General features: G+C 44.9%; 1 protein-coding gene across 2 annotated transcripts in view; it reads right to left on the minus strand.

Moving 5' to 3' along the window:
* ARID1A (AT-rich interaction domain 1A) overlaps positions 1–12,472 on the minus strand; it is a 61,363-nt gene that overhangs the window by 16,103 nt on the left and 32,788 nt on the right. For both annotated transcript variants that reach the window (XM_050909884.1, XM_050909883.1), the window contains exons 5-8: positions 3,226–3,466; positions 2,764–2,853; positions 1,893–2,060; positions 955–1,270 (exon numbers count right to left, since the gene is read on the minus strand). In XM_050909884.1, the coding sequence (XP_050765841.1) occupies positions 955–1,270; positions 1,893–2,060; positions 2,764–2,853; positions 3,226–3,466 (815 nt within the window). The remainder of the gene's footprint in view (positions 1–954; positions 1,271–1,892; positions 2,061–2,763; positions 2,854–3,225; positions 3,467–12,472) is intronic.

Consider the following 12,472-nt stretch of genomic DNA (forward strand, 5'->3'; position numbering starts at 1 on the left):
TCTGCAAATACTGCAGCCCTGTGCATTTAAGTGACAACACATTATTTGTATAGATGAACAGTGTAGTGCTCCAGCCACATCTAATGATTTTTCTTCATTTCTTTCCTTTTTGTTACCCATACAAGCTACATTATTTTACGTCTCAGAAAACCTCATACGCAACTGTTGCTCAAACTTGTTACTCAAAGGGACAGGCTTTGATGCCTTTATTGGGATCTGGGAGCTTGACCTCTTGGCAGTCATAGGTAACATCAGACAGTAGATTGCAGAAGCGGCCCTTAAGTCAGGATGAAGAGCACACCGCCCAGTCAGACAACAAATATATCTAACAGCTTTACTGGGGGAACCCAATTTATAAGCAAGTTCATGGCTCTCATGGCATTCTGGTAGGCCACATACACCTACTCTGAAATGTGCAATAAAAAAAAAAAAACCCAAAACAAAAACAACCACCACAGAAAATAGTTGCAAAGTTCAGTGCTGAATTCCAGCTCCCTTTCCCACAGCTGCTCATCAAGGCCCTAAAAGGAAGAAGTTCATTACACTGGACAAGTAATGCCTTGGTTCAGACAAATGCAGCTGGATGGCTGTCTGCTAGATTTATGGGCTTTACCACACACGCAGCGTCTTTTAAGTCACTCACGTAACAAAGAAGACCAGAAAGCGAAAACAACTGAAGGGATCTCAGAGTTAAATAGATTTCACCTATGAATATTAAAAATTCCCTAAGCATGTCATTAATGACGTATTCCAACACACTGCCTGTCCAAGCTTTATGCTCTTCCTTTTTTAACACTTAAGACTGATGAAAAAGTCTCCAAGAAGGGCAAACCTTCAAGGAAGCGTACGCTCAGTATTACCCCAAATTTGCGTTATTCCATCCACAGCTTTGAAACCTAGATCCGACAGAGGGAAGGGACTTTAACAGAGAGCAGGGGAAATCTCATTCCTTACCTGTTCTGGATGGAGTTGGCAGCAGCATGCATGGCGGCAGCAGCCGCTTCTTGTGCTTTGCGATTCATGCCACCCGGTGGGGGGCACATCCCTGTCCCCACCTGAGGCGGCATATTCGCCATGTTAGGTCCATAAGGTCTGTTCCCCATGGTTGCATGGCTCATCCTCCCTGGAGGAAGCCCACTGTACGGTGGCACACCAGTCTGCCCATGCATCTGGCTCCCTGCTCCCATAGGGTTCATGCTTCCTCCCATTCCTGGACTGGGGTAGTTGGCATTGGACATAGCATTGTAGTTTGGCTGCCTGGGATAACCTCCTAAGGAGATAAAAAGAGGGGAAGACAACATCATTCAACTAGTTAGTTTATGAATCACCATAAAAATCTTCTATCAGCAAATATTTAAAGATCACTAACAGAGATGAGGGGGAGTGTTAACACCTCAACAAAAAGTCAAAGTACTTGGATATAAGCCACATAAAATGTGTTTTGACATAGCCAAGTAACAACATCGATTCAAAAGCTGCCTGAAACTCTCCCAAACCTCAACCGAGCAGAGTGAGCTAAATGGTCCAGGACAGGATGTAAAAAACTCACTTAACCCTTTCCAAAACATACAACACTCACTTTTCTTCCTCTCCGAAGAGAGCTGGCCCTTCTTCTCTATTACACTGGATACATGACCTAGATGTTTTTCAACGAGGAGGAAGGATCCTACATTTAGAAGTACAACTACCCTGAAAGCAACATAGCTCATCAATCTCAACATGAACAAAGCACAGTTCCTTCCAGCTCATAAGGAGCACACTGTTTTGTATTACCCACACATTAAGAGAGGACAAATAAAAATAGTTTATCAAAGACAAGCTGTTACAATAGAGAGAGGCCTTTTGTATTTGCTGAGCTCAGTTCCCACCTTGAGGAGCTGACCGTGCCTCACCTTGAGGTCCATACTGCCCACCCTGGGGTCCGTAGCTTCCCATGGAGTTCTGCTGGTACGGCCCCATTCCAGCGTGCATCTGTCCTCCAGAAGACTGACGGGGAGATAAGGCTGAGCCGGGCTGCGGTGAGCTGTACTGGGGCATCTGAGGATTCCTCTGCATGTAACCTGGTCACCCAGTGAGCGGAGCAGACAATTATTAGTGCAAAGTATCCAGAGGTGCCACTGGACACACATGTTCTTAGGTAACAGCAACCCCCGGGACCCACTAACAAAACCCTTTCAGCAACAGCCTAGACAGATTTTACAGTGGTTGCTATTAAGGAGCCAGTGTTATCTGCTAAGATAACAGACCCAATTTCCTGTTTTAACCAGAAGAAAAAAAACTTAGTGTCACAGGAGTAGACAGTATGACTCTGCAAATCCTAGGGGCTTCTTGTCGTTGTCGTTTTTTGTTTGTTTTCTCAGGGTGACAACTATATACCATCAGCCATGAGAGCTGAAATTTTACATGCATTTTCCCCCACACTAACCTTATTCTCTTAGGGGGAAAAGGCACACAATATTGTTGCAAGCACCCCTCATTTTGAAGCTTACGGTCATGGACCTTGGACAAGCAACATTCACAGAAAAGCATGTCAAAAGCCAGAGAAAACATCTTACAAGCCAAAATGCTAGCTTGGATGGAACATTAAGAGGCCAAACGACCAGCAACAGTTGAATTTACTGCAACGTGCCCAAACACTTGCAGCTTATAAACCTGGGGCAGCTTTTAAATGCTATCTCACCATAGAATCCACGTCATCAGGCCAGGTAATTTTTAGTTACACACCTAGCTTTACAATTCAATCTTTTAGTTCATGTCACACACCTCGATCTTGCGCTATGCTTGACTGGTTCATGGAAGGATGCATGATACTGTCTGACTGGCCACTGGGTGGTCGGGGTGGCATCTGATTGCCTACACCGCAAAAAGGAGAGTGGTTAATCACAAAAATTGCACACCACAAAACCGAGGATGCAAGAGTATTAAATACCAGAACTACACACAACTTCAGGAGAAGGGTATGTTAGCCACAGTGAAGAAAAACAAGAGCAAGATCAGTCACATTAACCCAGCAAAATGACACTGCTGGTTTACCAGCCATCCCACCCATCTTACTGCATCCTTTAAAAGTTACAGACATTTTAAAGTAAACAAATGAGATCACAGGACCTCAATAACCACATAGTACTGACACTGGCCAATTCCTCCCCACTGGCCACTTTAATTCACTCTCCAGCTGCATGAGGCAGCCCCACCAAGAGATCAACACGTGCCAAGTTGCGTTACCTGGTACTGCAGCAGGTGAAAGCGGACCAGAGCGGGACTGAGCAACACTAGCGGGAGATCCAACTGGGGATGGGGAGGGTCCTCTGATGCCTGGCAGGTGAGGAGAGGTATGTGGAGAGAAAGGAGACTGAGCTGGGTTACTCTGCTCTCCTTGACTGCTGGAAATCCCTGATGTGCTTACTCCAGGACTCAGGGCTCCTTCTGTACCCATGGGTAGATCATCTATTGAACCAGACAGGTCCTGCAATACACAGAGAAACAGATCAGGCAAAAATAAAAAGACATGGGACTGTTCTCTCACATACCACTAAGAAAGAGTGCATTTCTCTCTTCGGCATACTACAAATAGATATCAATGAACTCTGTTCGTGTTATTGTCAGTAACGAAGGCTGCTGCAGACTGAGGTAACTGCCAAATGTGTCTTATCCTGCTGCCTGTCTCTGAACCCAAAAGTTCCCTAGCCGGTTTGCTGGGTGCTTGCTGATGGTCCAAACAACTGGCTAATTCTCCTACTTGCTTCTTTTAATTCAGTTTAGAGGCGAGAAATTAAAGAATGCATCAACAATACACATAAAACTGCAAATAGAGGAGACAGTCCATGTGATCTTGGCTTGGAAGAGAAACGTGGCTCAGCCTCTGAAAGACAGAAAACTCCTGCCTCACCATAATTAATTCATAAACCTCATATGAGCTGGGAAACTACTCACTTGAGATGGATAAAAACAAACTAAACAGAGATTTAAAAGAAAACCATAAAATACTCTTCAGGGTTCCCGCTCCCCTTTCTCCAAAGATAGCAAAAATTAGCAGTTACAATATCAGCCTGTAAAGTTCAGCTTTTCTTGAAGGCAAGGCTAGAAAATACCCTTCCTACCGCACGTATCCACCCTGAAGAAGAAAAGCATGAAAAGCCTAAGAAAGTTGAAACCTCCAATTGCCACAGTAGCCACTGCAAAGCGACAGCACCAAAAATCAGCTGGCAAGTCTGAAAAATGGGGATACTTCCAAGATGATGACGTGCAGATCCAACATGCACAATTGTACTAGCTGTTTGATAATAAGGTGCATCAGCTATTCAGGGTTGGCCCGGAGTAAATGAGTGAGTAACAGTCCAAGACAGAGTAAGCGGTGGTGCATTTGAACAAAAAGCTGGGAAGTTATAACTGTTCCAGTGATTAGATAAAACCTCTGCCAGAGATTCAAAAGATCACAGCAGGTGAAGAAGTGGCAGACCAAAGCTTACCAGGACTTCACCTATCCTTTTTAAGTCTTTCAGAGCAATCAACCCTGGATCAGAAGTGTTCTGGACTGAGCCCTGAAGGCATTTCAGATCAACTCCCTCTGCACAGAATTCAGCTGACCAGCATGAACAGAGCCAATCTCATTTAAAACACCATGCAGAAAGGCCGAGCCAACTGATAATTAACTTGGACACCCTGGTCTCATTTACACTGACTGGATGATGCCTTGTTTAGCAGCAGTTCGGATAACATTTTCCCAGCTCTGTGCAGTGCGGAAGGACCTCAGACACAAGATACTGCAAACTTATCAGCCTTCAGAAGCAAGCAGGAGCCCTATCACTCTGTAACACCTGTCTGCCAGGTGATGTGTGAAAAAGCTCCGACAGCATGTCCCCATCATCTAAGCTGGAGAACAGTACGTCACCACATCCTAGGAAGCGGAAAACTGGAGTTACGGAAGACTGAAAAACAACCCGGGAGATATCAAACCACCTCGTCACACTTGTTGGATAGACAGTGACATTCAGAAGGACAAAAGGGAGAGCTGGGCATCAGCTGCACCACATTCAGTTGTCTGCTGCAGTAGGGCAATCTTGTCCATTTTAACAGTGGAATTTGATCAAAACGCTTCTAACAAATGCTTGCAAATGCTACATTTGAGCTGAAAATGCCAGTCACTTGGTGGGATGACTTGGTGCATAGCATGTCCTTCCTCTCCTTCCATTGCTGCTTCTGTTTGAGAGATCATTTCCTGCATGACAGTCTCAGAGGTATATTTGCTTACTGCTGAAGTATTATCTTCCCGAGAAAAAAAAAAAAAACAACCTTTGTTTTATTTCAATGAAAGCTAAAAAACTGCAGAAAAAGTGTAAAAATAAGTGTCTAAGACCTCTTGCAATTTTCACTACCTTCCTATTGTAACATCAAAAGCATTGCTCCTTTATGCCGTTACTTGGGTTTTTCCCCCGGACAACTTTGACAAACCCCACATTCCTACTGTGGAAACCATCTGAAGTGGGAGTAAAGAGACAGTATTTCCAACATTTTGCATTAAAAAGCATCAACCAACACAAGCAATCAAGAGCAAAACACTCCTCTCCCTGAGACTCACTGCATCTAACTTCAGCCACCGGTGTAAGATACACATCTAGATTCCCCTCCCTCTAAGTCAATGAAGGGATCAGAATGTCCAGAAGCCAATTCAGTCCAACCTAAAATTGGATGGAAGTACTGGTATTTCCCTTACATACATTAAGGTACTTTTAGGCTGAATCACCAAGTGCATCCAAACACTGTTTTCATCATCACTGAAATGAAGCTGGAGGCCAAAACCCTTTGCAGCTTTAAAATCCCCACCACCATGAGCTTATGCGGGTACAGCACTTCAGAGCAGTTAAACCTTCAGACCAGAGGGGCAGAGCCTATAGCTACTTAGATGAGACATTTTTAGGCTCAAAGGAAAAAACACATTATAAATGTACACCTGAGACAAAATACTGGCATGAAAGGACAGATACAGAGCAAGTGCGCAAGGTGAAATGCGAAAGTTTCCTTCTGTTATCAGGAGTGTAAGTGACATGATTCTCCAAGAGGCAAAAGAGAAGGTTTGCCTCCAGGATCTGAGGAGGTCACTGTCTGCTACATGGTATGAGCAATATTCATACACGAACTGGGTAGACTAAGAGGATATGACTTGGTAATGCCAGGCACGAAAATATCTGCAAGACATAAAATGAAGCAATGTTAAAAACTGTTTGAAAATTAACTCCTAAGTAACTAGATAACAATCTTTAAAGCTGATGTCTTCGACCTTGCCTATGCATCAAAGCTTAACCTAAGTACTGCAAGTCATTTAAAAACATTCAGTTTTAATTAAGCAGGTTAATACAGGGTTGCTTTAGACACGCGAGCGAGGGCCCCTCTGCATTGCTAGCATACCATCACGGACCTCACATATAGGAAAAGCAGGCCTTCTAGCTATACGGCTGTGGATCAGACTCTCAGATCATCAGTTTAAATAAGTTAAAAGTGAATTACTTGTCAACCTTTCTTGGATGTTAGGACATGAACTGAAACAGGACCATAAAAATCAAGTAACTCATAAAGTGACTTTCACCTCTAAAGATCTGTAAGGTTTATGAATTCCAACAATAAAGTCATTTCCCAGCAAAGAAACGTTCTGCCAGCACAGCAGCATTTTCGAGTGTGTTATTCAGCAGGACTAAGTTTCTCAGAAGTGAGACTCCTGCAAGGGGAAGGAGAGGAGCAGGCACTGGTATGCCTAAGTGCAAGCAGCTAATCAGTAAGGAGCTGCTTTCCACCGATCAAGTTATTTTCTCAGGATGCCAACCATCAAGGCACAGAGTGGGTTTGGTTGTGGGTTTGGTTTTTTTTTTTTTTTAACTAAACCTAAAGGACACCCTCCAGCACTGATATCCCATTTACTCAAGTGCACCACAAACCAGGGGAAAAAGAAATCTCTCAATCTCTCTACAGACCGTTTTAAGGACAGCCGTAGCAGAGAAGCCTTTAAAAAAAGAAAACCTCATTGAAATAATGGAGACCTGCTGCCGTCAGTGGGTTCTGGATCAAGCCCAAGAGGAGAGGGCCAGTGAGGTTTTATTTGCCTCCCACAGAGCATCAGGAGGAGACCTGGAAAGACACAGCAGCACCAGGAGAAGGGCTCTCCTCTTCCCTCCTCCCGCAAGCACAGCCAATCGAGCCGAGACAGGAGGTGAGGCTCGACAGCAGTAACTCTGCCAACTTGAAGGAAACGTCAGGGTCTGGAGAATTTCCTCACGTGTTTCCAATGTGTTTTTTATGCATTTTATTGCTCATCTGCCATGCAGATCAAAAACGCTGGAGGGATTCCAACTATTTCACACAGAATCTCACACTCCAGGCTGGCTGCAGCCCCAAAGCCTGAGTTTCTTCACTTGAAATACTGCCCAGTGTTATTTTGGGATGTGACCTGATAGCGGAAGCCCATAGGGACCCTGAAACGATAACTGTTCCAGCTGCGATTCGTTGCCCAACCCTCGCCGATGCCAGCATGGGTTTGTCAGTACTGCTGACAAACAAGGACTCAGCAGCTAACACCTTCTCTTCACACCACAACAAAACCATGCCTGAAATCACACAATCTAGTACCCAAAGGAGGGGGCAGGGGAGTTCACCTATATCAGGGAAAGGGTTGCAAGTCCTGGCATGACCAACACAAGGCAGCCAGTTAGTTTATGCTGGAAACAGCAAGGTTTCTTTTATATAAAAAGAGGAACCACCATTTCACTATCTGATACAAGCTCATTTGTTAAACAAACATAAAGATGAAACAACAAGAAATACTTAACATCAAGGTAACAAAACCCCAGAGGAGAAGAGATTCAAGGCTCCACTCTGGCCCATCCCACCGATCTGGAAGAGCAGGAAGACTGACCAGAAAGCAAATTGATCTCCTCACTGGGGACTGCAGCCTTCCTCTACTACTCCCCTGCCCATCCCCAACCTAAGTGCATATGAAAAGTGTGGGGGAAGAGGGAAGGAGCGCAGTCAGACTGTAATGATTGTAGGCACTATCAGATCACTAGATAGCACTCAAGGAAATTATGATCTGGAGACAAGCATGCCGTGGAGCTTATAAATTCTGTAAGGCCAGTTGTTTCCATAAAGATGCTTACAAGCAAGACCAGCGAACAATGGCTAAATTTATTCCCCAATCCTTTCTGAAAGGGAAAAAGCCTCTTCATTGCTTCTGACTAATTGAAATACCTACTTTCTATTACAATTTCATTTTCTCTGCAGTTTCTTTTCCACTCAGTCAAGAACTATCAACACTTAAAAAATCACAAGCTTGTCCTTTCTTTTCCCTTTATTTCCACACCCAAAATACCTCAATCCTCTCTATCACAAAAATTACACAGCTGACTGGCAAGCTAGGATCTCCCTGCTATTTTGGGGAAATGGATAGACCCACTGCTCCTTCTACAGTACAGACAACCGAATCTTGCATCTTATGCTTCACAAAGCACTCTATCTCGTAACACAAAGCAGCCTGGAGACCTCACCGTGCTCCATTTACACCAGACTTACAGATCCCCATCACATCCAAGAAGACACCTTGCAAAGCTGACTTGAGATTTCCACAGATGTGATGGAAGGGTCTGGAGAGGGCTCCGCAGCCTGCCACCGCCTTCCTACTTACTGTATGCCTCTTCTAGACGGCTTCCCCAGGAGAAATCAGAAGTTGGAGCTGGGGAACACAAGTTAAGCTACAGTAGAAATCCAGTAGATACTCTTCATCTAGAGAGAGTTATAATCTACTGCCTCCAAAGTTTTTCCTTGCTGACAAATTAAAGAGTCAAAATGGAGTTTTTCAGTCTCTGAGCTGGTCCAGCTTACCGGAGGCGCACTGGAAAGGGCCCACACTCCTGCAAACCCTGCATCACCACCAGCTCAATTTCGACTGCCATGCTTTAAAATTCTGACAAAACCCGTCAGCGCGTACCACCACAAACACAAAACCCACTGAGCACTGGCTCTCAGCGTTTGGTAGGCAGCTGCAGGCTCGCTGAACACCCTGGGTAGGAATGTAAAGACCTACCATCGCCATGAGAAGAAAGTGAACTATTCCAAAGCCAAGACAGATTTCCAAGTCCTGTCCTATCCCAAAAATATACAAGTTGTCCCAGGGAAGACCACCATTCGCCTCACTCCGCTCTTCTACCATTGGTTATTGTGCAGAAGATAACGAGTCCATCTTTACAGCACCAAAAGCACCTTCTAGACGATCATCATTCTTGGTGTGCGTATGGGCTGGATAAGAGACAAAGGGGAGGAGGAAGGACGCGTGCAGGATGTCTCTCCAATAAAACCTGTTGCCACATCTAGAACATTTCTGGAATTTAAGTGAAGTGAAAGAAGCTGTTAACCCTCTGTTCCCGTGTGCTCTGTATCCTGTCATACTTTGGGAGGAGTGGGGTAGAAACCAAAAATACGTCTTTTTAAGTTGCCAGTTTACCTGTTACTGATTTTGTGTTCATACATGTGTGGGAAGCATGTTCATCCACATTCCCAAGCTACCTAAGATGACTAAAGACTAATCAAATATAACCAAAGCCTAGCAACACAAGCTGGTGTCCCCTTGACCATACACAGCTTTCCTCCACTGCCACATACTCTTACCTCTTACTCTCCGAGGCGCTGAAAAGTTTGTTTTTAGTTTAACAGGGAAAGATGACTTTCTCCTGGCATAAGAAACAGGGAATGCCCAGAAGGAAGATCACTGCCACACTAGCACGAGCCGCACAGTACACTTCTGTGTTTTATGACAGCTTTTTAAATTCATGGCCTTGCCTCTTCTCTTATATTCCCCTTCAAAATGGGACAAGATCAGCAATCAGAAAGAACAAAGGGATTTAGTTATGCAATGAAATGACTGGTTTTGGCCCCTCGGATATGTCCCTGGAAGCTCAACCTCCGATCTGAGCAAGGACTACATGTGAGCAACTAGACAGTTCTCAGGTTCTGCAGCAAGCTCTTTTGGAGAAAAACCCAAGATCCTGGTTACAAAACTAAGCATGCATAAAAACCTTCGAGTCCTATTACGTGCCACTTACTCATCCAAGCAGTCCTTAGGTAAAAGGAAATAAGTGCTAGACTTTTACCACTTCAAGGGAAAAATATCTGCCCACTAAAACAAATATCAGGAAGGTAACACTATCAAGGCTTCAGCCTCTGCTAGATGGAGTCCATATTCCCTTCTCTTATGAGGAGTTTAAGCTCCTCTCAGGCATCAGCGCTGACAATTACAAACCTAAGATGGGGACTAGAACACGCAAGAGAGATTCGTGCAGTTTCCTTGCTCAAAAAAGAAGCTGAAAAGCTCATTCTTCCAGGCTGGCTTTAGACAAACTGGTAGAAGCTGCTGGCTCTAGCTGCACTGCAGGAAAAAGCGTTTGGAAAGGAGGCTGTCAGGAGGAGGGGCTCAGTGTCACACAAGAAATTTTACTCTGATTGCAAAAATAAGCTGCTGTTCTAATCCACCTCAGTAAATTTAGGTGAGTCTGGTCGTTTGGCAGAAAGCAGGTACAAAATAAAAAGGGAGGACGATAGATGGAAGTGCTGCTGGCTTTACTACATTCCTGCAACGGGAGATCTTGCAAAACAGCCAGCACTGCTACCGCAGCAGCCATTGATTTTTCAGAGGTCGATACTCCACTCCCACAGATCTACTCGGCAGGAGCTTTAATCACATCTACTGCTCCTACCCTGTGCCACCCCTCCTTCTCTTCCCCCTCCAAATAAAATTTAAAAAAAAAAAAAAAAAAAAAAAGGGAGGGGGCAAGAGGGCTTTCCTCCCCCTCCAAACACTGAGCAGACTAACAAATTTCACATTCTCGGTCTTTGGAGAGGAGAGATTCAAATGCTGTAGTTGCAGCACAAAGTATAGAAGGAGTAACATGATTCATCCACAGAACAAGATGTCGCTCAAGGGAAAATCCACTGTGTGGAAGGCCAGCATTCCCACTCGGGTAGTGCTGGGTGCTGAGCTATTCTGCAGGACCCTGGGAATGCAGCAGCAAAACTCTCCAGACGAGAGTTTCTATTTAACCCTTGGAAAGCCACTCAGCTTCTAGAAAGTACTCCCAGGTTTATCTAAACATCAATACAACAAAGTATTCCAAGCAGCAGTGGTAAATGCCGAAGTTTTGCTTGACAGAGTAGCGTCACTTTGGCTAACACAGAAGTTGGCCTGGCCACCCAGCAGCAGCGTTGCCACATGAAAGGATAAAACCTCCAGCTTCAACAGTAACACTGACCAAAAACAAGTTGCAGGGAAGAAGCATGGAGGACCCGAGGCACAGTGAGCAGCAACATCGCAGCAGCATCTGAGGATGTTCTCAGCAACAGTGATTTTTTGGAGGGTGTTGGGGATGCAGGGGGAGCGAGACCTACGAGTCGATCACATCAATTAGAAAGGCTGGTCTGACACCAGGCCTTGGGAAGGCAAGTGCAAGCGAGAAACTAGTACGGGTCTCAGATGACAGACCACAACCCATTTATTTAAAGAGCTTTTGTTTTCCTTCCAGAGGTTTTTAAGTATTCTACTTCAGTCTGAAGATAAACCCCAGATCATAAAAAACGCTAAATCACGTAAGAGGCAGGAAGCTACCCTCTTATTGCCAGCTGTAAGGATATTCCAATTCCCCAGCAGTGCTTCCTCTGGAAGGTGCTTTGCAGTCTCCGATGTGTTCAATTTAGACTCCAAAGCATTTAGTCATCTCAGCATGTGATTATGCCACCATGCCAACCACATGAGTTAGGGTGGGCAAAGAAACGCAGCAAAGGCAGGAGTCTGAAATAATTAAAAAATTAAAAAGGCCACTGTTCAGGCCAATACTTTGGATTTTAAGACAACTCAGCTTTTAGTATTGTTATCAGCCTCTTTGAAACAATTAAGAGTGACACAATCAATTTCTAAAAAAGCAGACGGAAGGAAGGAAGGAAGATTTTAGGAGAGAACAAGATTTCTAAGGTATTAGGTATTTGCAAGCCTGATGAATCTGGCAGGTCTTTCACTGGAAAAAAGCTGCTGAAGAGACAGCTGAAAGCTGGCAGCTCCTCCCCAAGGTCCGTCGTACCTGTGGGGAGGCAGCGATGGAGCGACACGAGGGGCTACGGCTGAGCCCCCTGACACTGCCAGCTGGGGCATCTCTAGAGAAACCACTTCCAGTCAAGAACCTGTCTGCAATACCGCACCCATGCCCAGGTACCACTGGTCTGGATGGGACAGAGAAACTGAAGACACATTTGGAAAGAATCAGGGAAATTCTCCTCTCGCCCTGGCTCAGAGCAGCGAGCATGCACGGGAAGAGGTAACATAACCATGGAAACCTGGCCCATGCGAGACGCTGACGTATGCCCAGTGCCACCCTCGGGGTCAGGGTGCCAGAACAGTCAATTCCTAGAGATGTCACTTCTTGTCATTTCAGGAAATTCAACTTTT

The sequence above is a fragment of the Gymnogyps californianus genome, chromosome 22 (assembly GCF_018139145.2).
Source record: "Gymnogyps californianus isolate 813 chromosome 22, ASM1813914v2, whole genome shotgun sequence".
Lineage (NCBI taxonomy): Eukaryota > Metazoa > Chordata > Aves > Accipitriformes > Cathartidae > Gymnogyps > Gymnogyps californianus.